Raw genomic sequence first — 24,180 nt, forward strand, 5'->3', positions numbered from 1 at the left:
GATGAAAGTGAAATACAGTGAAAAAGTCGGCTTAAAGCTCAACATTCAGAAAACTAAGATCATGGCATCTGGTCCCATCATTTCATGGCAAATAGATGGGGAAATAGTGGAAACAGTGGCAGACTTCATTTCTTTGGGCTCCAAAATCACTGCAGATGGTAATTGCAGCCATGAAATTAAGACACTTGCTTCTTGGAAGAAAAGTTATGACTAACCTAGACAGCATATTAAAAGGCAGAGACATTACCAACAAAGATACGTCTAGTCAAAGCTATGGTTTTTCCAATGGTCATGTATGGATGTGAGAGTTGGACTATAAAGAAAGCTGAGAGCCAAAGAATTGATGCTTTTGAACTGCAGTGTTGGAGAAGACTCTTGAGAGTCCCTTGCACTGCAAGGAGATCCAACCAGTCCATCCTAAAGGAGATCAGTCCTGAGTATTCATTGGAGGGATTATGCTGAAGCTGAAACTCCAATACTTTGGCTACCTGATGTGAAGAACTGACTCACTGGAAAAGACTCCGATGCTGGGAAAGATTGAGGGCAGGAGGAGAAGGAGTCGACAGAGGATCAGATGGTTGGATGGCATCACCGACTCAATGGACATGAGTCTGAGTAAACTCCAGGAGTTGGTGATGGACAGGGAAGCCTGCTGTGCTGCAATCCATGGGGTCACAAAGAGTCAGACACGACTGAGGGACTGAACTACCCTGAAAAGCATTTTTAAACGATGTTAAAAAAAGAACAGCAGAAGTGGAGGACCCAGTGCCAATAGTACTTCTTAATGACTAGAGAAGAAAATAAAATCCCTACAGACTATCAGAGGCTGGAAGGAGCTTCTAAACTTCACAAACCAAATGCAGTATGCTCACCTGAGGCTAAACAAAATGTGCCACCTATGATTTCTTATGCAGAGACCCTCTGTCACAAACTGCATCACCTCTCCGATAGAACATTTTTGAAAAACGCTGCAGAAGAGTAGAGAAACTAGAGCTCAAACCCCCAGTCTCAAGTATGACCCTAAAGACTTTTCTAAACTTCTCTAAGAATCAATTTCTTTATTCACAAAATGAAGGTAATAATATTTATCTTGTAAGGTTGTTGAGAGGATTAGCACTAATATGAACAAAATGCCTAGCACAGTATCTGGTGCACAATAGGTCCTCTCTAAGTCCTATTTCTAGTGAGAACATTAGTTGCATATTTGAAAACAGCTAATCTTATAAAGAATTATGAATTTTCATTAAATTGCATAATACTTTTTTTTAACGAGAAGGGCTAAGTAAGAATCATTTACATTCAGTTAGTACGTATCTGTTGTTGATATGATGGTCAACTATCTGCCTAAAGTAATTTGAATTCTGATGTCTGAGAATAAGTAACTGGGAAGGGAAAAAAACATTTTAATTAGACAACATACTAACACACTTGTACCTAAATTAAAAAGCAACTACTGTCTTCAGAATTAAACAGAAATATCCTAAAAGCACAAGTTTTTAAAAGAGTGGTATGGATTCCAGCTTGCTGTGAAAAATTCCCAGTCACTTTTAAAGCTTTTTAAAAAACTCCAAAATGCTTGACAGTAAGTAAACAGAATATAAAAGCAGATGGTTTGGATAGTCTGAATACAAAAAAGCAGGTGCTTAGCAAAACAGAAGCGCTTGCCCGTTTGCCAGCACTGCTGGCTCCTGCTCCCACATCCCGCTCGCGTTCCTCCCCACATCTGCTCACTGGTGTGATACATTCTATTGAGTAAGAGGATAAAGAGCAGCAACTTGTGAATCAAGAGACTACTGAGATCTGTTACATGAAAATGTAATTTCCTTTTCTTAGTAGGTAGGTTTATCTGTTTTAAACTTAGGTGGAAAATTTATCTTTCTTCAAAACAAAGACACATAGATTTAGGAAAATTCTTTTAACAACAGCACAATAAAGAGGTAGTAAAACCTAGCTTATGGAGCACATTAATATAGATATATGCAATATAACTCAAATCTTAAACCATGCTTGCAGACTATACTTTCTGCTGACCAAGTACACTAAAAGAAGAAACTGCCATAAATTAGCTTGTAGAAACAGAAAGAAAGCAATCAAAATGTCTTTTTATCACATGCAGACCCAAACTACACATTATTTTTCAGAAAATGTCACTTTGTGCTTTGCTTCTAAACAAACTAGAAACTTCAAAGGAGAATATGATATAATTTAGAAGAAGGCTAAAAACACAGTAAGTTAAAAGAATAAAATGAACAGTCATACTGTGAGAGGACCAAGACAAGAAATACAGTCCTCTCCTTTCAGATTTCCTTAATGGTGTGATGTGGGGTTTGGGATTAAAAAAAAAACCTCAAAACTATGTAACTATTTGGCAGTTTAATAGATACTTGTGAAAAATATTACAATTCAGACGTAAATAAAAAGGCGTAAAGATTCAGAGTATCTCCAAAAGCGGCTAGGGATGCTGGGAATGGAGGTTGGCAGGAATCAGACTAGGAAGGAGACCTCGTTGAGTGGTGAGGGAAATTGAGGGTAATTTTATGGAACTGTTAAAGACAGCAGGTTAAGTTAGATGGCTTGTACATGCTAGTTACGGAAGCCACGGTCACGTTTTCTTTGCTAACAGCCTCCTAGTTGGTCACTCTAGTTTTTACCTCACCACTGGTAGGTACTAAAGTTCCAGGGAGAGGGTTAATGTCAGTGATGATGAAAACAGTATGAGCAGCTGTCACTTACTGAGTGCTTATCATTTGTTAGGTACTATGCCAAGTACTTTACATGCTTTATCTCATTTAATCAATAATGATAACTCAATGAAGCTGGTAGTATTAATATCATAATTTCACCAAAGAAGTTAGATGATGTGTCTATTGAGTCAGACAGTTTGTTTATGACAGAGGTGGGATTTGAACCCAAGTAAGAATAATACTAGGAGAAGGCAATGGCACCCCACTCCAGTACTCTTGCCTGGAAAATCCCATGGATGGAGGAGCCTAGTAGGCTGCGGTCCATGGTGTCGCTAAGAGTCAGACATGACTGAGCGACTTCACTTTCACTTTTCACTTTCATGCACTGGAGAAGGAAATGGCAACCCACGCCAGTGTTCTTGCCTGGAGAGTCCCAGGGACGGGGGAGCCTGGTGGGCTTCCGTCTCTGGGGTCGCACAGGGTCGGACACGACTGAAGTGACTTAGCAGCAAGAATAATACTAAAGAGGACACTCTTAACCAGTTACTTTTTATACATGATCATGAAATGTGCTAAAAATAGTTACATCAATACCAAATACTAAACTATAAAACTTTTTACACAGAACACATGAGAGCCTCCTACATGTCTTCATATTCACCTATGTTATCATAAAATCACATTCTTTAAGTGGTTTTATCCATATAATACTGAGTTTATGATTGTTAATCGGATAAGACAGTTTACTACCTGACATTAATTTTTTACTTTTCTTTAGCTGCTCAGAAAAGGTGAATGGATCATAATTTCACTTGTTCTTCCATGTTTTTCTTAGATGTTAACACAAAGTAAGAGCAAATATGAATATTTACGGAAATGTATACGTCAGTCACTGTGCTCACTAGGGTTTCTCAACCTCAGCACTACTGACATTTTTGTTGTGGGGACTGGCTTGTGCAGGGTGAAATGTTTAGCAGCACCTCTGGCCTCTGTTTACTAGGTGCCAGTAGCACCTCTCCCGCAAATCGTGACAACATGTTAAAAATGTCTTTAACACTGTCAAACATCCTCTGGGAGATTTTCTAGAGGAACCACTGTGCTAACAAGCGCTTAATATATTATTTAGTAATTTAATTCTCCCACTTACCATGAAGTAGGTATACTTGTACTAAATATTCCAGTTTTCCAATGTGAAATTGAGAAATGATAGAGTTAGTTTAAATTTAAGCAATGTGACTCCAGAACCTGTACTCTTGCCCAGTACCCTATACTACTTCTCTAGCAAAATAGGTTTCTCAGCCCTAAAGAACTGTGAAGCTTTTTTCCTTCTGGTTTAACTTACTACTATCACCTGGGACAATGTTTAAATGGGGAATATATATAAAACAAGGCTCACACAGCTCCAATTTCCTCAATCTGCTCTTTAAGGTGGCATAATTTAGAATAAGTTCTCAACTTGGGGAGAGGGGTATGAATTCCTTTAGGAATCTGTTAAAGATACTGACCATCTCCCAGGAAAATGTACCTGTACAACATTTTACATACTTCATAGTGTTAGAGGACTTTACATATAGAACCTGAGTTTAATCCCTGTCCCAAATTTACTAGCTAAATGGTCTGAATGAAGTTATTTAACCATGCTGCTCCTGAGGTTTCCTTCTGTAAAATGAGGAAAAGATCACTTACCCTACATGATTGTTGTGAGGCTTAAGCTGATGATCTGATTGAAGCAGCCAGCAGAGTACTAGCACCTAGAAGCTATATAATACATGGCATTCCTCCTCTTGATGATTCTAGTTTCTTGTCACGCTCTATCAAAGAAAGCCTCATCCACTTTTCAATATGCTCTAGATTTTGACGTGCATATTGCTCATCATCTATGTCTTCCTTCAATTATTTTACACACATCATACAAATCTCGTCTTTGGTCTTATTTGTTCTTACTGCTTTTTCACCTCACCCCAATGCCCAGGATACAAGTGCTGTGTGTGTGTGTGTGTGTGCTTTACTCACTCAGTTGTGTCTGACACTGTGTGACCCATGGATTGTACCCTGCCAGGCTCCTCCATCCATGGGATTTTCCAGCCAAGAATACTGGAATGCATTGCCATTTTTTTCTCCAGGGGATCTTCCCAACCCAGGGATTGGACCTGGATCTCCAGCATTGCAGGCAGACTCTTTACCATCTGAGCCACCAGGGAACAAGGGAAGAAACAGAAGGAAATCTCTTTGGATGCATTTCCTTACTAATCTTAGAGGCAGAATCTCCTAAGATTGTTGCAAGAAATAAAGACAATCTTTGTGAAATGTTTGGCACTGAATACTACAGGTGACTGATAAATTCTTCCACGTGGGGCCTATTAGACAGTATATGAAGGCTCCTCTGAAATGTTCTTTGAGTACCTAAAAATCCACCTTAGTAACTAAAATAATGCTTTCCCCTACTTTTTTGGTGTTAGTTAGTTTCAGTCTAGAAACACCATTTCTAGGGAATGAAGTAGAGTCCACCATGTGGCTTTCAGAAGAATAAATATGAAAGGCACTTTGGGCCCATCCCTTTACAACTGCATTACTATCATGGGCTTCGCTGTTGGCTCAGACAGTAAAGAATCCGCCTGCAATGCAGCAGACCCTGGTATTTAATGTCCAGCCTTCACAGTACATGCTGAAGCACTTCTTGATAAAACAATAGCCCCTCTGATTTAATACTATGCAAGCACAACAAAAATCACTTAATAGTGTATTTAGTCACAAAAAAGTCAAGTGAAACATGAAGTGTTCTCCCAACAGGCTGCTTCTCCATCTAAGCCTGGAGCCAAAATCCATCACAAGTGAGAATACTCAAGAGAAGTAATAATATAAAAATCATGTGTTCTTCTCATTCTCAGTTTCTATGAACCAACACAGCACTCCATGGTCTGTGACATCCAAAAAAGAAGATGACAAAGAAAACTACCAACTATCCTGTCTCACAGTAAGTCATAATGTCATTTCGAAGTGAAGCAAAAACATAAAAAGTGATTTCACAGAGAGTCAAACACTCAGAAAAGGTCTTCCAAATCTGATCTGTGCTGTGTTGTGGCAGATAGATACTCTAAAGGATAAAACACCTTTAACAAAACATATGAACTCTTGTTGTCACTGGGGAAGGCCAGGGGCACCATTTGTAGACACCAGTAAGTTAAAGAGTCTGAGATGGTTGAAGGGTAACACATAGTTTGTATCTGTTTCTCTCAAGAATTAAAAAACAGCCACGAGAATAACTTTTTTGAAATATATAAATGATCAATCACTCCTATTACCTAATTAAAAGTTTTCAATGGGACATCCTTGTGGCTTGCCAAGGCAGGAGATACAGGTTTGATCCCTGATCTGGGAAGATGCCACATGTTGTGGAACAACTAAGCCCCTGCACCACACCTACTGAGCCCACGGGCTCTAGAGCCTAGGAGCTGCAACTACCAAGCGCATGAGCCCACGTGCCCTGGAACCCACACTCTGCAACAAAAAGAAACTACCACAGTGAGAAGCCCTCACACTGCAACGAGCAGCAGCCCCCACTCGCTGCAACTAGAAAAGAGCCCACCTAGCAACAAAGACCCAGTACAGCCAAAAATAAATAGGTAAATAAAATTATAAACAAGTCTTCAATGGCACCCTTTCCTACAAGAAAAAACTTTCTTTTCTTAACTTGCTGTGGGGCACTCTTCCTCATCTGGCCCTTCCCAACTACAGTAATAACCCTTCCCCTTACTTCAACTATAGGGCTTCCCTGCTGGCTGAGTGGTAAAGAATCTGCCTACCAATGCAGGAGATGTGGGTTTGATCCCTGGATCAGGAAGATTCCCTGGAGAAGGAAATGGCAACCTACTCCAGTATTCATGCAAAGATGGCCACAATATAGGACAGAAACAGCAAGGACCTAAGAGAAACAGAAGAGATTAAGAAGAGGTGGCAAGAAATCACAGAAGAACTATATAAAAAGGGTCTTAATGACCCAGATAACCACGATGGTGTGGTCTCCTACAGCTGGTCAAGTGGCTTAGGAAGCATCACTATGAACAAAGCTAGTGAAGGTGATGGAATTCCAGTTGAGCTATTTAAAATTCTAAAAGATGATGCTTTTAAAGTTCTGCACTCAATATGTCAGCAAATTTGGAAAACTCGACAGAGGCCATAGTACTGGAAAAGGACCATTTTCACTTCAAGTCCAAAGAAGGGCGATGCCAAACTGTGGTGCTGGAGAAGACTCTTGAAGAGTCCCTTGGACAGCAGGGAGATCAAACCAGTCAATTCTAAAGGAAATCAATCCTGAATAGTCACTGGAAGGACTGATGCTGAAGCTCCAATACTTTGGCCACGTGATGGGCAGAGCTGACTCACTGGAAAAGACCTTGATGCTGGGCAAGATTGAAGGCAAAAGGAGAAGAGGGCAGCAGAGGATGAGTTGGTTACACAGCATCAAAGTGTATGTACACAGCATCAAAGACTCAATGAACATGAATTTGAGGACAGAGGAGCCTGGTATGCTGCAGTCCACTTGATCACAAAGAATTGGACACGACTTAGAGACTGAACAACAACAACAACCAGCATTCTTGCCTAGGAAATCCCGTGGACAGAAGAGCCTGGTGATCTTCAGTCCATGGGATCGCAAAGTGAAAGTGAAGTGAAGTCGCTCAGTCGAGTCCGACTCTTTGCGATCCCATGGACTGTAGCCCACCAGGCTCCTCAGTCCATGGAATTTTCTGGGCAAGAGTACTGGAGTGGGCTGCCATTTCCTTCTCCAGGGGATCTTCCCAACCCAGGGATCAAACCCGGGTCTCCCGCACTGCAGGCAGCCGCTTTACTGTCTGAGCCACCAGGGGATCGTAAAAGAGTCAGACATAACTTAGTGACGGAAAAACAACAAAAACAACAGAACCACTTCTACTATACAGCACAGGGTTTTACCCCACCAAGCCTCGCGAAATGGGCCGAACATGCCATGCTCTCATACCTCTGTGGCTCTGGACACACTGTTGCCTCAGTGAGCAACAGTCATCTTCCCCTTTTTCAGCCTGGTAAAATTATCTCCACCTTGAAGACCCAGTCCAAATGTAATTTCTCATGGGATGCCTCCCTTGACTTCTTTCATAGACTTCTTTTGTCACACTGTGCTGTTAATTATTTGTCTATCTCTTTCTTCCACCGTTCTGTGAGTTCTAAGGATAGTGATCGGAATACAGAAGATATTCAATAAATGATTACTGAAGGAATGAATAAACTAGTCTAGCAAGGGAGATTACCTTGGAAAGACAATTTGCACTTCTGGGCCTTAAATTGCCATCTGTAAAATTAGCAAAAGGCAAGAAAAAAAAAAAGATTTAAAGACGTGAAATAAGAGTCTACCTAGAAGACTACCATGAGAGACAGACTAAAGCAGAGTACTGTTCACGGAAGGGGAAGATGACTTGCCAAGCTTCCCTACCCTTGCTAGAACAGAAACCACAGAGCAAGCTGGAAAACTTATGGACTACACACTTTACATTCTCTTCCAGTTTTAATATGCTATAATTCTATGATGTTATTCAGTATATCAAAGCACTGTATACAAAGATTATTAAGTGGAAAAACTCCATTGTTCTATTCTCCTTTAGCAACAAAACCCAAAATTTGGAACTATATTTTCCCATAGCGAATTATTCTGTAGGTGTATCAAATCTGGACTCACTAGCTGTGCTAAAAAACTGCATTGATTATGGACTCATTTACTCTACTTGGAGAAATAAATGGCGACCAACTCCAGTATTCTTGCCTGGAGAATCCCATGGACAGAAGAGTCTGGTGAACCCCCGTCCATGGGGTGCAAAGAGTAGGACATGGCTGAGCAATAACACTTTACTTCACTTACTCTATTAGCTTATCAGATAAAATCACATTACTTGTGACAATCATCCATTTTAAACCCAAAATGTTGCAACTGATCAAATAGACTTTAAAAATAAACTGTATAATAATGACTGGACATGGAACAACAGACTGGTTCCAAATAGGAGAAGGAGTATGTCAAGGCTGTATACTGCCACCCTGCTTATTTAACTTACACGCAGAGTACATCATGAGAAATGCTGGGCTGGAGGAAGCACAAGCTGGAATCAAGATTGCTGGGAGAAATATCAAGAACCTCAGATATGCAGATGACACCACCCTTATGGCAAAAAGTGAAGAAGAACTATGGCAGAAGTGAAAGAGGAGAGTGAAAAAGTTGGCTTAAAGCTCAACATTCAGAAAACTAAGATCATGGCATCTGGTCCCATCACTTCATGGCAAATAGATGGGGAAACAGTGGAAACAGTGGCTAACTTTATTTTTCTGGGCTCCAAAATCACTGCAGATGGTGATTACAGCCATGAAATTAAAAGATGCTTGCTCCTTGTAAGGAAAGTTTTGACCAATCTAGACAGCACCTTAAAAAGCAGAGACATTACTTTGCCAACAAAGGTCCGTCTAGTCAAGGCTATGGTTTTTCCAGTAGTCATGTATGGATGTGAGAGTTGCACTATAAAGAAGGCTGAGCGCCGAAGAATTGATGTTTTTGAACTGTGGTGTTGGAGAAGACTCTTGAGAGTCCCTTGCACTGCAAGATCCAACCAGTCCATCCTAAAGGAGATCAGTCCTGGGTGTTCATTGGCAGGACTGACATTGAAGCTGAAACTCCAATACTTTGGCCACCTGATATGAAGAGCTGACTCATTTGAAAAGACCCTGATGTTGGGAAAGATTGAAGGCAGGAGAAGAAGGGGACGATAGAGGATGAGATGTTTGGATGGCATCATTGACTCAATGGACATGAGCAACTCTGGGAGTTGGTGATGGACAGGGATGCCTAGCATGCTGCAGTTCATGGGGGTGCAAAGAGTCGGATACGACTGAGCGACTGAACTGAAGTGAATGCAGATGACACCACAGTTATGGCAGAAAGTGAAGAACTAAAGAGCCTCTTGATCAAAGTGAAAGAGGAGAGTGAAAAAGTTGGCTTAAAACTCAACATTCATCTTCATACTTTACATATTTTCAAAGAGTAGCTCTACAGACTCAGACATTTTAACTTTGGTATGGCATGCAGTATTTCTTCTAGAAGGTAACTTACATAGAAACCCCATGTTTGGAGTGAGTGTATGCTGAAAGGGAAACTGTTAGTCAATCAGTCATGTCCGATTATTTGCAACCCCATGGATTGTAGCCTGCCGGGCTCCTCTGTCCTTGGGATTCTCCAGGCAAGAATACTGGAGTGGGTAGCCATTCCCTTCTCCAGGACTGAACCCAGGTCTTCCACACTGCAGGCAGATTCTTTACCATCTGAGCCACCAGGGAAGCCCAAGTGTATGGTAGCTCTTCCTTCATCTCCTGCGCTTAGTATAAAACACTCCAGAAGTGATATGAAGATGTGTGTGTGTGTGTGTGTGTGTGTGTGTATATGCATGTATATGAAAACTCTTCTGTAATGAAAGATAAATGGGCCCTTATAACCTAATAGCTTAAACAACTTTCAAAGAAAAAATGCCTATTAAATTTGAATTATGATGTTTAAAAAAAAAAAAAAAAACAAAAACTCAACATTCAGAAATCTAAGACCATGGCATCTGGTCCCATCACTTCATGGCAAATAGATGAGGAAACAATGGAAACAGTGAGAGACTTTATTTTTTTTGGGCTCCAAAATCACTGCAGATGGTGACTGCAGCCATGAAATTAAAAGACACTTGCTCCTTGGAAGAAAAGTTATGACCAACCTAGACAGCACATATTAAAAGGCAGAGACATTACTTTACCAACAAAGGTCTATCTAGTCAAAGCTATGGTTTTTCCAGTGGTCATGTATGGATGTGAGAGTTGGACTATAAAGAAAGCTGAGTGCTGAAGAATTGATGCTTTTGAACTGTGGTGTCGGAGAAGACTCTTGAGAGTCCCTTGGACTGCAAGGAGATCCAGCCAGTCATCCGAAAGGAAATCAGTCCTGAATATTCATTGGAAGGACTGATGCTGAAGCTGAAACTCCAATACTTTGGCCACTTGATGCAAAGAACTGACTCACTAGAAAAGACCCTGATGCTGGGAAAGACTGAAGGTGGGAGAAGGGACCAACAGAGGATAAGATGGTCGGATGGCATCACCGACTCAATGGACATGAGTTTGAGTAAACTCCAGGAGGTGGCAATCGATAGGGAGGCCTGGTGACTGAACTGAACTGAATAATCTTTTAAGAAAGATTTTATTTATACTTTATTACTTATGCATGGAAAGAAAAGGTAAACACCTTTGAAAATTTCAGTCATGGCCCTATTTGTAGTTAAGACACTAGGCCTGAAACACTGCTGTATGGTTCATTAGCTCAGTTCAGTTCAGTCGCTCAGTCGTGTCTGACTCTTTGCGATTCATTAGCTATCAGTCATTTATTCTGAGCCCTAATTTCCCCATCTCTGACACTGGTACAAGACTTGCTTCACCTACTTACTAGAAGGGCCAAAGTAAATAACGTATCCAGCACACTGACTGGCGCATGGCAGCCTCTAGAAACAGCCTATATTTCATTTCCTAATGAATTCTAATAAACTAAAAAAAGGACAAGTATTTCTAGAGTATTACTAAGAAAAAAGGTCACTTATTTGGTCACACTCAGAACCACCCATCTTGTCACTGGCAATTTATTAATATTAAAAGACTATAACTGAATATACCCACAATTTGCATTATAACTGCAAAAGCAAATTCAAAATAATTCCATATCCATATGAACATAAAACATTATCCTTTTCTATAAAGGACAGATAGAGTATTTGGTTCTGATTCCACCAACAGCAATCATGATTTGGACTCCAAGCCCTTATCACATAATAGAAGCACATATTTGCTAGACATTCAGTTAGTGAATGTATGGCTGACCTCTAACAATATTTTTCCTCAATTACAGTTTGAACACTGGAAACTACTTTTTAACAAAGAATTATATGAAAAAAGAGATCAGTCTTAATTTCAAGAATCACCTATTGCCTTAAAAGAGAGTCTCTACAAACATTCTAATAGAGAGATAGAACAAAGAAACCCAAAATGGAACTTCTATTATCATTAAAAAACAGAAACAAACTAATGGCCATATCAGGGAGGAATTCATCAACTCTATTTCCAATATCAATATGCAAGAAAGATTCTGTACTAATAGTAAGACCTTGTATATTTCAAACAATTTACATTCTTTTGATATTTCACTAATTAATTAGAAACTTTTAGTCTTGATTTTACTTCAAAGCAAAATATATTATACATTTTTATACAATGAATACTAGACAGAAAAGAAACTAAAGAGTTAGCAAAAAAATGGAAGTATATACCTTTGGTTGGCCAAAAAGTTAGTTCAGGTTTTTCTGTAACTTTTGGACCAACCCATTAAAATATGATGAATACACCAACTATTTATGACCAGATATTATTCAGCACTAGGTCTTCATTCATAATTAAAACAAATTCTTGAATGAGCAATCTTTAAAAAATTGGGTAACTGGATTCAAGGGTGGCAGTAGCAAAGTTGAAATAGATATTCCTTGCAAATCAGTTCTGCAAAACAATCATTTTGAGTTTAGTCTTCTCTAAATTAATTAAACCAAATCCAAGGTTAGACTTTTTACTAGATCAAAAGATATATCTTTGCACTTTTTGCCTTTATCCTTGATAAATCACCTTTAAACACAACCTTTCTTAGTTGAACTGTGTCTGAATATCTCTTTTCACTGGGAAGGGATCTTGTCTTGGCCTTCATTAAGGAAAACATCAATAAAAGGGACTCTCTGATATACTCATTTTCAGTAAGTAGCTGTTCCAAAAGAGAAAATAAGAGGGAAAGAAAAGAAACACCTTTGGGAGACTCTGCAAATATTTCTTACATGAATGATAGAACGAAGAATCAAGTTGAGATGAGCAAAGACAGTCTGGCATGGGAAGAGAATGGCATCAGAGCTGCCCTAATACAACCAAGTCAAAGTGAAGTTGCTCAGTTGTGTCCGACTCTTTGCAACCCCGTGAACTGTAGCCTACCAGGCTCCTCTGTCCATGGGATTCTCCAGGCAAGAATATCGGAGTGGGTTGCCATTTCCATCTCCAGGGGATCTTCCTGACCCAGGGATTGAACCCGGGTCTCCCACATTGCAGGCAGACGCCAAGTAGCCAACAGTAATTTCTGCTTTTCATTCATTCATTCAGTTTTTATCAAACTAGACTGGGATAGAAGGCAGGGGGAAGACACAGGCAGTGAGGAACATTCTGGACTTGGGTTTTTGTGTTTTTGTGACACAGAATGCAACTTCCACAGTAAGGTAAAGATATGATGAAGAGGTTCTTTTGTACAGAGCAGATACTTTCCTCAAAACAGTCAGGAATTTTTTTCAATGGTGTTTTTTTCAACATAGTTTTATGAATTTTGACAAATGCGACAAACAGTTGCATAACTGCTATCTCAATTGATACGTGTGTGTGTGTGTGTGTGTATGTGTATAGATATATATCAGTATATCTATGTCAATCATTTCCATCACTCCAAAAAATTCTTCTGGCCCTCACTGTAGTCAACCTCCCGCTAACACCTCTGCTGAGGGAGTGTTGAGTCCAACAGGACCTGTATCCAACAGAGGAACAGAGGACTGATCATCAAAAGGGATTTGGATTAGAATTTCTTAACCGAGGACATATGAATCTGCTCTTTATAGCCCACACTCTGCTCACAAAAGAAATAAGTAATATAAAGTTGGCACATGTATTCAGCTACAGTTCCAGTTCCATTACTTAGCATAGCATACATAGCTTATTCTTTTATTCATTTAATAAATGTTCAACTAAATTTGGCAAATATGAGCTTGATAAATATTCCAACATGTGTCAGGCACTGTGCTAGATGCTGGCATAAACAAAATCAAACAGCCCCATCCTCATTGAGGTTACAGTTCTACTGAAAGAGTCACACAATAATTAAATAATCATACATGTAAACATTATTACAAAATGTAAGAGCTGCTTCAATGGAAGTGTAAGATGTTCTGTCAGTACATAAAAAGGTTAAAGAGCTGGTCTTGGAGATGAGGGAGGATTTACATAATGAAGTGATATTTAAGGTGAGAGCTGACGAGTGAGTAAGCATTAACTGGGTGAAAATGAGGTTGGGACAAACAGAGAAGTGTTTCAGAGAAAAGAAGTGACATGTGCAAAGGCTTGGAGTTATATGAGAGTACAGAACTTCTGAGGATCTAAAGAAGGCTATTAGGCTGTCTAGGAAAGTAGGGATTACATGAAGTTAAAAAGGTAGGTTGAATTTCCATGTTGGCTCAGATGGTAAAGAATCTGTCTGCAATGCGGGAAACCTGGGCTTGATCCTTGGGTTGGGAAGATCCTTTGGAGGAGGGCATGGCAATCCACTCCAGTATTCTTGCCTGGAGAATCCCCATGGACAGAGGAGCCTGGCAGACTGCAGTCCATGGGGTCGCAGAGTCAGGCATGACTTAGCAACTAAGCACAAGCAAAGGTAGGCTGGGGCTAGATTAATAAAAGCTTGTAGCAATGTGAAGTTGGTTTTTATCCTGAAAACAATGTGTATGTGCTCTAAGTCGTGTCAGTCATGTCCAACCCTTTGAGGCCCTATGGACTATAGCCTGCCAGGCTCCTCCATCCATGGGACTCTCCAGCCAAGAATACTGGAGTGGGCTGCCAAGCCCTTCCTCAGGAGATCGTCCCGACCCAGGGATTGAACCCACGTCTCTTATGTCTTCTGCACTGGAAGGCAGGTTCTTTACCACTAGCACCCAGTATGAAGCTATTTGAATAGATGGAAAGATAGAATTTATTTTTTGGAAAAGATTACTCTGGATACAATGTATAAAAAGGGCTGAAAGCATTGGGTGGGAGAACAAGAACAGAGTGAGGATTCAAGTTAGGAGGGTAATATAAGAGCCCAAGTAAACAGATAGATAATAACTTGGATGAAGGCTGCAGGAGACAGAAATGGATAGACTGGTGAGAGATTTATGAGGTTAAAAAAATCAGAATTTGGTGAGAGTGAGTGAGAAAGAAATGAAATAAAAATAATTCCTAACTTTCTGACTTACGGCAGAATGGTGCCAATCACCAAAAAAAGTCTAACAGTGGAAGAAATCAGGTTTATTTCCATAAATATTATTGGATGTCTACCAGGGACGAAGATTCCAATTCAAGATAAGCATGCAAATGAATCTCATACAATGGGATGAAACACCATGACATGGGTAAGCACGGAGAGAAAGGATGCCCAAGTCAACAGTGGGAAGGGTAGGGAAGAGATGACTGGAGACTTTCTGTAGTCAGCAACCACACAAGATTGTTTTAATAAGAATTTTATCTTTCATGCTTTAGCGCTCTAGTATTGCAGTGTTTTGGGCTTCCCTGGCAACTCAGCTGGTAAAGAATCTGTCTGCAATGCAGGAGACCCCAGTTTGATCTCTGGGTGGGGAGGTTCCCCTGGAGAAGGGGTAGGCTACTCACTCCAGTATTCTTGGGCTTCCATGGTGGCTCACCTGGTAAAGAATCAGCCTGCAATGCAGGAGACCTGGGTTTGATCCTTGGGTTGGGAAGATCCCCTGGAGGAGGACATGACAATCCACTCCAGTATTCTTGCCTGGACAGGGGAGACTGACGGGCTGCAAACCATGGGGAAGCAAAGAGATGGACACAACTTGAGTGACTAAGCACTGCACACTGCAGTTTTTCATATAGTTGAGTTTTAAGACTTCTTTATATTTTTTAGATATAAATCATTAGAAATGTAATTTGCAAATTTTTTCCCAATCTGTTACTTGCCTTTGATTTCATTTTGAGTTAACTGTTTAACTCAAAATTTTTGAGTTAAACATAATTTTTGTTTAAGGTGTTAGGTATGGAGAAAAATTCACATTTGACCTAGAACTGTTTGTTGAAAAAGACAAATCTCTTTCTCCAGTGATCTTCCTTTACATCTTTGTAAAAATCAGTGACATACATGATGTAATATGTGTGGTTCTATTTCTGATTTTCCATTATGTTCCACTGATCTACAGAAGTCTATATTTTTGCCTGATCATTGGAGCTTTATGGTAAGTCTTGAAATCAGGTGAGTGTGTCCTCCAATTCTGTTCTTTCCCCAAATTGTTTTCACCATTCTTCCTGAGCATTCCCAGATTTTTAGAGTCACTTTGCTGATATTTACAACAAATTCTGATAGATTACTGACTGGAAATATAAGAAATCTACAGATTAATCTGGGAGAGAATTAACATCTTAATAATATTGAATCTTCTTATCATGAATGCTGTGTGTTTCCCTTATCAATGCTTCATAGTTTTACAATATAGATCCTACATATATGTTGTTAGTTTTTTGGGGGGTATTTTTTAATACAATACTTTTAAAAAATCAAATTTTAATTGTTCACTGCTAGTATATAAAAATGCAATTGAGTTTTGTACACTAACTTTGCTAAACTCATTTTTTAGTTTCAGGACCTTTTTCATAGATTTCTGGGCATTTTTTCCATAACCATGTCATCTGGGAATAGAGACAGTTGTATTTCTTCCTTTCCAATATATGCATTTAAAATTTCCCTGTCTCACTGAACTGGACAATACCTCTGATATGATTTTGATAAGGAGCAGTGAGAAGGACATCCTTGCTTGTTACTGATCTTAGAGGGAAAGGTAGTCTTTTGTTGTTTAGTTACTAAGTCGTGTCCGACTCTTTCTGACCCCATGGATTGCAGCATGCCAGGCTCCTGTGTCCTCCACTATCTCCTGGAGTTTGCTCAAACTCATGTCTATTGAGTTGGCGATGCTATCTAACCATCTCATTCTTTGTTTCCCAGCATCAGGGTTTTTTCCAATGAGTCAGCTCTTTGCATCAGGAGGCCAAAGTACTGGAGTGTCAGCTTCAGCATCAGTCCTTGCAATGAAAATTCAGGATTGATTTCCTTTAGGATTGACTGATTTGATCTTTTTGCAGTCCAAGGGACACTCAAGGTTTTCTCTAGCACCACAATTTGAAGGCATCAATTCTTGGGCGCTCAGCCTTCTTCATGGTACAACTCTCAGATCTGTACATGACTACTGGAAAAATTCAGTCTTTTAGTATTGAGTATGATATTGGTTTTTCATAGGCTGCCTTAATCAGATTAAGAAAGTTCTCCACTATTCCTGGATTACTGAATTTTCACTAAGAATGAGTGTTAAAAACTTCTTCTGCATCTGCTGAGATGATCATATGGTTTAAGAAGGTGAATTACCTTGACTGATTTTTAAATATTGAACCAGCCGTGAACTCCTGGGATGATTCCATTTAGATATGCTGTATTAACTTTTTAATATACTTTATATATACTATATATATACTTTATATATTGATTTACAAATATTTTGTTGAGAATTTTTGCATTTATGAAGAATATTATTTTCTTTTTTGTAATATCTTACTTAGTCTGATTTTGGAATTGGGCCTCATAAAATACGTTGGTAAATACTTCTTTCCCTTCTATTTTCTGGAAGAGATGCTGTAGAATTATTTTTTTCCTTACATGTTTAGGTAGAATTCTCCAGTAAAACAATCTGTGTTTGGAGTTTTATTTATCAGAAGGTTTTAAGCAATTAATTTAGTTTCTTTAATAGATATAATACTATTCTGGTTATCTATTTCTCCTTGAGTAAATTTCGGTAGCTTATGTGTTTCACAGAAATGGCCCGTTTAATGTAAGTTGTCAAACTGTTTTACTTTATTACTCTTTAAATATCTGTGGAATCTGCATTGATATTCATGCCTTTTTTTTTTTTTTTTGCCACGCCTTTCACTTGTGGGATCTTAGTTCCCCAACCAGGGATTGAACCTGGGCCACAACAGTTAAAGTGTCAAGTCCGGACCACCGGACCCTCAGGGCATTCGCTCATGCTTTCATTCTTGATGTGAATTTGTCTTTTTTGCCATCCCCTCAGCCAGCCAGTTTAGATATTTATTAACTTTACCTTTTCAACTAGATTTTGGTTTCAGTGACTTTTCTCTATTGTTTTCAATTTAACTGATTCAAGCTCTTTATTATTTTCTTTCTTCTCCTTGCTTTGAATTTAATTTCCTCATTTTCTAAATCACAGGTATATAATCTATGGTCCAAGGGCCAAATCTAGCCTGTGATCTTTTTTCTTAATGGCCCTCAAACTAAGAATGGCTTTCACATTTTTAAAAAGTTGTAAAAACAAAATAAGAACAAAAAAGAACATGTGTCATAGATCCTATATCAAAGCCTAAAATATTTACTATCTGGATTTCATAGAAAATGTGCTAACCCTTATTCTAGATTACTGATTTGAACCCTTTCTTCTCTTTTTAATGTGATCATTTAGCACTATGAATTTCAGTCCAAGTACTTCTTTAGCAGTACTGTACAAGTTAGAGTATTTTGGACTATATTTTCATTTTTATTCAGTTCAAAATATTTTTTACATTGAGAGTTCCTCTTTGACCTATGGACTACTTAGAAGTGGCTATTTTATTTCTAAATATTTGGTAATCTTCCAGATACCTTTCTGTTATTAACTTCAAGTTTAGTTTTGTTTTATGGTCTGAAAACATACTTTGAGGATTCCAGTGGTCATGTATGGATGTGAAAGTTGGACTGTGAAGAAAGCTGAGTGCCAAAGAATTGATGCTTTTGAACTGTGGTGTTGGAGAAGACTCTTGAGAGTCCCTTGGACTGCAAGGAGATCCAACCAGTTCATTCTGAAGGAGATCAGTCCTGGGTGTTCATTGGAAGGACTGATGCTAAAGCTGAAACTCCAATACTTTGGCACCTCACACGAAGAGTTGACTCACTGGAAAAGACTCTGATGCTGGGAGGGATTGGGGGCAGGAGGAGAAGGTGACGACCGAGGATGAGATGGCTGGATGGCATCATTGACTCAATGGATGTGAGTCTGAGTGAACTCCGGGAGTTGGTGATGGACAGGGAGGCCTGGCATGCTGCAATTCATGGGGTGGCAAAGAGTCAGACATGACTGAGCGACTGAACTGAATCCTTTAAAAGTGTTAACATTTGTTTAATGGCCCCAAATACAATGTTTTGGCAAATGTATCATGTGTAAGTGAAGAGAATGTATAATCAACTGCTGTTAAATGAAGTGTTTTATAAATACGAATTAGGTCAGGTTGGTTGACAGTATTTTTTTTTTTAATTTAAATTTATTTATTTTAATTGGAGGCTAATTACTTTACAATATTGTATTGGTTCTGCCATACATCAACATGAATCCGCCACGGGTGTACACGTGTTCCCCATCCTGAACCCCCCTCCCACCTCCCTCCCCATACCATCCCTCTGGGTCATGCCAGTGCACCAGCCCCAAGCATCCTGTATCGAACCTGGACTGGCGATTCGTTACTTATATGATATTATACGTGTTTCCATGACATTCCCCCAAATCATCCCACCCTCTCCCTCTCCCACAGAGTCCAAAAGACTGTTCTATACATCTGTGTCTCTTTTGCTGTCTCGCATATAGGGTTATCGTTACCATCTTTCTAAATTCCATATATATGCGTTAGTATACTGTATTGGTGTTTTTCTTTCTGGCTTACTTCACTCTGTATAATCGGCTCCAGTTTTATCCACCTCATTAGAACTGATTCAAATGTATTCTTTTTAATGGCTGAGTAATACTCCATTGTGTATATGTACCACAGCTTTCTTATCCATTCGTCTGCTGATGGACATCTAGGTTGCTTCCACGTCCTGGCTATTATAAGCAGTGCTGTGATGAATATTGGGGTACACGTGTCTCTTTCAATTCTGGTTTCCTCAGTGTGTATGCCCAGCAGTGGGACTGCTGGGTCATATAGCAGTTCTATTTCCAGTTTTTTAAGGAATCTCCACACTGTTCTCCATAGTGAATGTACTAGTTTGCATTCCCACCAACAGTGTAAGAGGGTTCCCTTTTCTCCACACCTTCTCCAGCATTCACTGCTTGTAGACTTTTGGATAGCAGCCATTCTGACTGGTGTGAAATGGTACCTCATTGTGGTTTTGATTTGCATTTCTCTGATAATGAGTGATGTTGAGCATCTTTTCATGTGTTTGTTGGCCATCTGTATGTCTTCTTTGGAGAAATGTCTGTTTAGTTCTTTGGCCCATTTTTTTATTGGGTTGTTTATTTTTCTGGAATTGAGCTGCAGGAGTTGCTTGTATATTTTTGAGATTAGCTGTTTGTCAGTTGCTTCATTTGCTATTATTTTCTCCCATTCTGAAGGCTGTCTTTTCATCTTGCTTATAGTTTCCTTTGTTGTGCAGAAGCTTTTAAGTTTAATTAGGTCCCATTTGTTTATTTTTGCTTTTATTTCCAATATTCTGGGAGGTGGGTCATAGAGGATCCTGCTGTGATTTATGTCAGACAGTGTTTTGCCTATGTTCTCCTCTAGGAGTTTTATAGTTTCTGGACTTACGTTTAGTTATTATTCATGAAAAATTTTTTTAAAACACCCACTCAAAAGCTATGACTCATTCTTTTAATTTTTCCCCACTCTTTTTTCTATCTGTGTTTCAGTTTGGGTTATGTCTCTTGACCAGTCTTCATGTTCACTGATTCTTTCCTCCATTGTGTCAAGTATGTTGATGAGGCCTTTGAAGACATTCTTTATCTCTGTTAAAGATTTTTTTCCATTTTTAGCATTTATATTTTTAACTCTTTCTTAAAATTTTTCAGCTCTTCTGAAATTATCCATCTGATCTTGCATGTTGTTCATTTTATCATAGAAACTTTAACACATTAAAAGAACAAGTCATAGCTTTTGAATGGTTGTTCTTTAAATTTTTTGTCATGAATAATACTGTCAACAAACTTGACCTAATTATTTATAGAACACTTCAGTTAACAACAGCAGAAAATACATTCTCTTCACATGCACATGATATGTTTCTTAAGCAAACAGAATCATACCCTAATGCTAAATTTTAAAAGAAACTTCTCTCATGCGCTTTCATACAGGAGCCACTGAGAAATATGATCCTTCGTTTCAACAGCACCCCTAAAGCAAATACAGTTATCAACTTTTATACAAATGCTGAAGTTAGACCATAGCTAACTGTATTCAGTCTTCAAATCTAAATGTTTCTCTTTTTCCATGAAAGACGAGGCTTGTGGGATCTTAGTTCCCCAATAAGGGATCAAACCCCTACTCTTGATAATGAAAGCATGGAGTCTTAACCATTGAACCACTGGGAAATTCACTAAACCTATTTTTACTCTGCTATGGAGTTTATTCTATAGGAATTCACTAGCAGAGTATTATTATACAAACTATTAATGATCATCAGTGACTTAGTTAACATGAAAATAGGTATGTCCTGGGTTACAAAATTCTTTCAAATTAGAAGGGTCCTTGTTACCTTGTCCCATTCTCATTTTAGATATAAAATAGGTCATGATAAATACTTTCTCATAAAAAATCTTAAGTATAGGCAAGTTAAATTCCTACTGAGTTTAAAAAGAAGTTTCAATACTGCTGTATGGCAGAAATCAACACAACACTGTAGAGCAATCATCTTCTAATTACATTTTTTGTTTTAAAAAAGTTTTAAGAAACCCCAATAAGCTGATGAGGTTTTTCTCTTTAGGATACTATTGATATAAAAAAGGAAACTTTATAAATATTTTAAAACAATTCCTAGGAATCAGAAACCAAAGAAAAGAAAAACAAGTTCATTAGTCCCCTTGCACCACCAAGAGTTCATTGGAGTGAAAAAGAATTGAAATTTAGACAGAAAGACTGGGAGAAACCATAAGGAAAAAAAAAATGAAGAGTCATATCAAGAATAAGATTTCCTACAACTGCTCAAATGATATAACTTCACAGATTCAAGTTTCAAGTCTATTTTACATTTCTATGTTATATACATCAAAAGGAAAATTAATAATTTCTTAATTTCTGATTAGTCACTGAACATAGAGTAAGTAGACAAGATCCAAGGTAGAAAGTGATACTAATATATATCTATTAATACATACACCAAGCTTTAAAGTGACTCCAATTGAACATGACTGTAACTTCTAAAATGATACTCTGAGTCTCACTTTAAGAAGAGTCCTGACAGCCTCTAAATAAAACACAAGATTGGTTTTGGATACCATTCAAAATGCGTTTGCTGAAAGTGCTGGGAAGACCACCTCGTTAATACAATCTTACCTAAAATGGATCCTACATTATGGACCCAGGGGTCAGAATTAAAGAGAGACTCCAGCTCTTTCTCTCTCTCTTTAAAAAAGAAAAGAAAAGGGTGCAGAGATTTGAGCAAAATGAAAATTCTATATAAGTATATAGATATGTTACATACAGATATCTATTATGAACACTCATTAATATTCTTAGGCATCTTGACAAGAAGAATATAATTTCACTTCCCATTTGGCATTAGTTAACTCATGTTTGAAAAAAGTAAACATTTATTAATACTCCTCAGGAGAAAATATTTACACAAATTAAAGAAAAAGAATGTTATTTTGATCTATAATCCTGTGGCCTTTCAGTTGGAATGCAAGTTGATCTTAATGAGAGAAATTATTTGATGCAAGAGTCAACTAAATAGAAATTAAAATGAACATAAAGGCACAAGAACAAAATTAACTGTTTATGGCAAATGCATGCCTCATAGCACCTGTCCTCACATGTAGAAAAGAACATCAGCCTTTGAGTGATTATTTCTTTTTGACATGATTTATCACCCGGTATTCTTTAAACTTGATAAAGCAAATTAATCTTTGATTGCAGGCGGCACTGGAGGTTGCCATTAGTCATGTAGTTTGGTGAGGTTCCTTGTGTTTCATTTACCAGGCACACAGAAAGAGAGCCCAGAAGCAATTGCCTCAGCTTTGACTCCTTTCCCTATCCACCCAGGAGAAATGATCAAAGAATTCAATATACGGTATTTTAAATTACTTCTATAGAACTGACCAACAAGGGGAGGAAAGCAGTTTTCTCTTTACCCGATTTTTATAATTATTTTTTAACCAAGGACAAAGAAACAGTTACAACTTACAATTTTAACATTAACAACTCAAGCAGACTTTTTTGTTGTTTGTCATGGGGACATGGGGTGGGGGTGGGGAGTGATTAAGAATTATAATTTTAAAAACCATAATCTTAAAGAAAGGACAAACATCAGGGATACAGAAAGAGCAAACAGATATTCAATTTGTATTAGTGAACTGAATATATTCAATTCAATAAAAAGAATCTTATATCAAAACCATTATGCTTTTACTGAAAAAGAAATATATTCTAAATTAGTAAATGATCCACCATAAATATTATCCAATTTATGCTTTTTAAAAAAAATAAGTACAAAGTGATGGGAAACCTATCATGACTTTTAAAGCCCATTCTCCTTGGGCTTATTATTTTATTAAAGAACATTTCATTGGCCTAATATACTTACCATTATTCATCCTAACACTTCAGTGTGTAGAAGAAAAAGAGATTTATCTGATGAAATAGCTACTAGGGAAGATCATCTGAGTTGGAAAGAATTTTGGACTTTCTACTTTTGGTCCTTTACTTAAATGTCTATCAGAGACATTTTCCACAACTTCAAAAACACAGATTCCTGTATTATACGAACATTAACAAACCATCTAGCCTTGTTCTTAGTATCTTCTGCTTCTGTTAGGTACATACCATTCCTCTCCTTTACTGTGTCCATCTTTGCATGAAATGTTCCCTTGGTATCTCTAATTTTCTTGAAGAGAACTCTAGTCTTTCCCATTCTATTGTTTTCCTCTATTTCCTTGCACTGATCACTTAGGAAGGCTTTCTTATCTCTCCTTGCTATTCTTCAGAACTCTGTATAAAGATAGGTATAGCTTTCCTTTCCTCCCTTGCCTTTTGCTTCACAGAATCAAAAATTTGATCTTTAAAGGTGATCATCTCTATTAGGCTAAATATTAAATCTTCTAAAATTGAGGGAAAACCAATATGAATAGATGGCTAGAGAACTTAATAAATGCCCAATATTTATGATAGCCTCAATTTCCAATTAGTCTTCATAGAAGCCATTTCTATACCTGAAGGGGAGGAAAGGTTCACTGTTTGGCCAAAATCTACCTTTTAAAAATCATTTATTCTTTTAAAAAGGAATCCAAAGAATACATTACTAATCATTAAAGATATCAAACTCCATTGAAGTATACAATGTCTTTATTTTCAAAAAATAAAATTCTATTAAAATTAACTCACTGAAGGAGGCTTAACATCAGTGTTTTAGGAATTTAATTTTAGATGATACCATTTGTTCATAAAATGAAATTCTGCAGATGATCTAAACGTGTAGGCATTAAGTGTATGGATGCTTAAAAGACCTTTTTCTTAAGTGAATTATAAGAATGTTGTTAAAGCACTTCAGGGCATGAGAACATGCTGAAAGCTCAAGAACAACAATGTT

At 38.1% G+C, this 24,180-nt stretch overlaps 1 protein-coding gene across 19 annotated transcripts in view; it reads right to left on the bottom strand.

The window, feature by feature from the left end:
- Window positions 1-24,180, bottom strand: part of RANBP17 (RAN binding protein 17) — a 368,523-nt gene that overhangs the window by 133,058 nt on the left and 211,285 nt on the right. For 7 of the 19 annotated variants that reach the window (XR_015148581.1, XR_015148580.1, XR_015148578.1 and 4 more), the window contains one exon: window positions 15,257-15,379. The exons of the other annotated variants lie outside the window; for them this stretch is intronic. Coding sequence is in view for 3 of the 7 variants with exons in the window: in XM_086361109.1 (XP_086217235.1) it covers window positions 15,257-15,379 (123 nt within the window). In the remaining 4 variants the exon portion in view is untranslated. The remainder of the gene's footprint in view (window positions 1-15,256; window positions 15,380-24,180) is intronic. 19 annotated transcript variants of the gene reach the window in all.

This window comes from Bos grunniens, chromosome 20 (genome assembly GCF_055505025.1).
Source record: "Bos grunniens cultivar Pamir isolate PY7600 chromosome 20, Bosgru_T2T1.0, whole genome shotgun sequence".
NCBI lineage: Eukaryota > Metazoa > Chordata > Mammalia > Artiodactyla > Bovidae > Bos > Bos grunniens.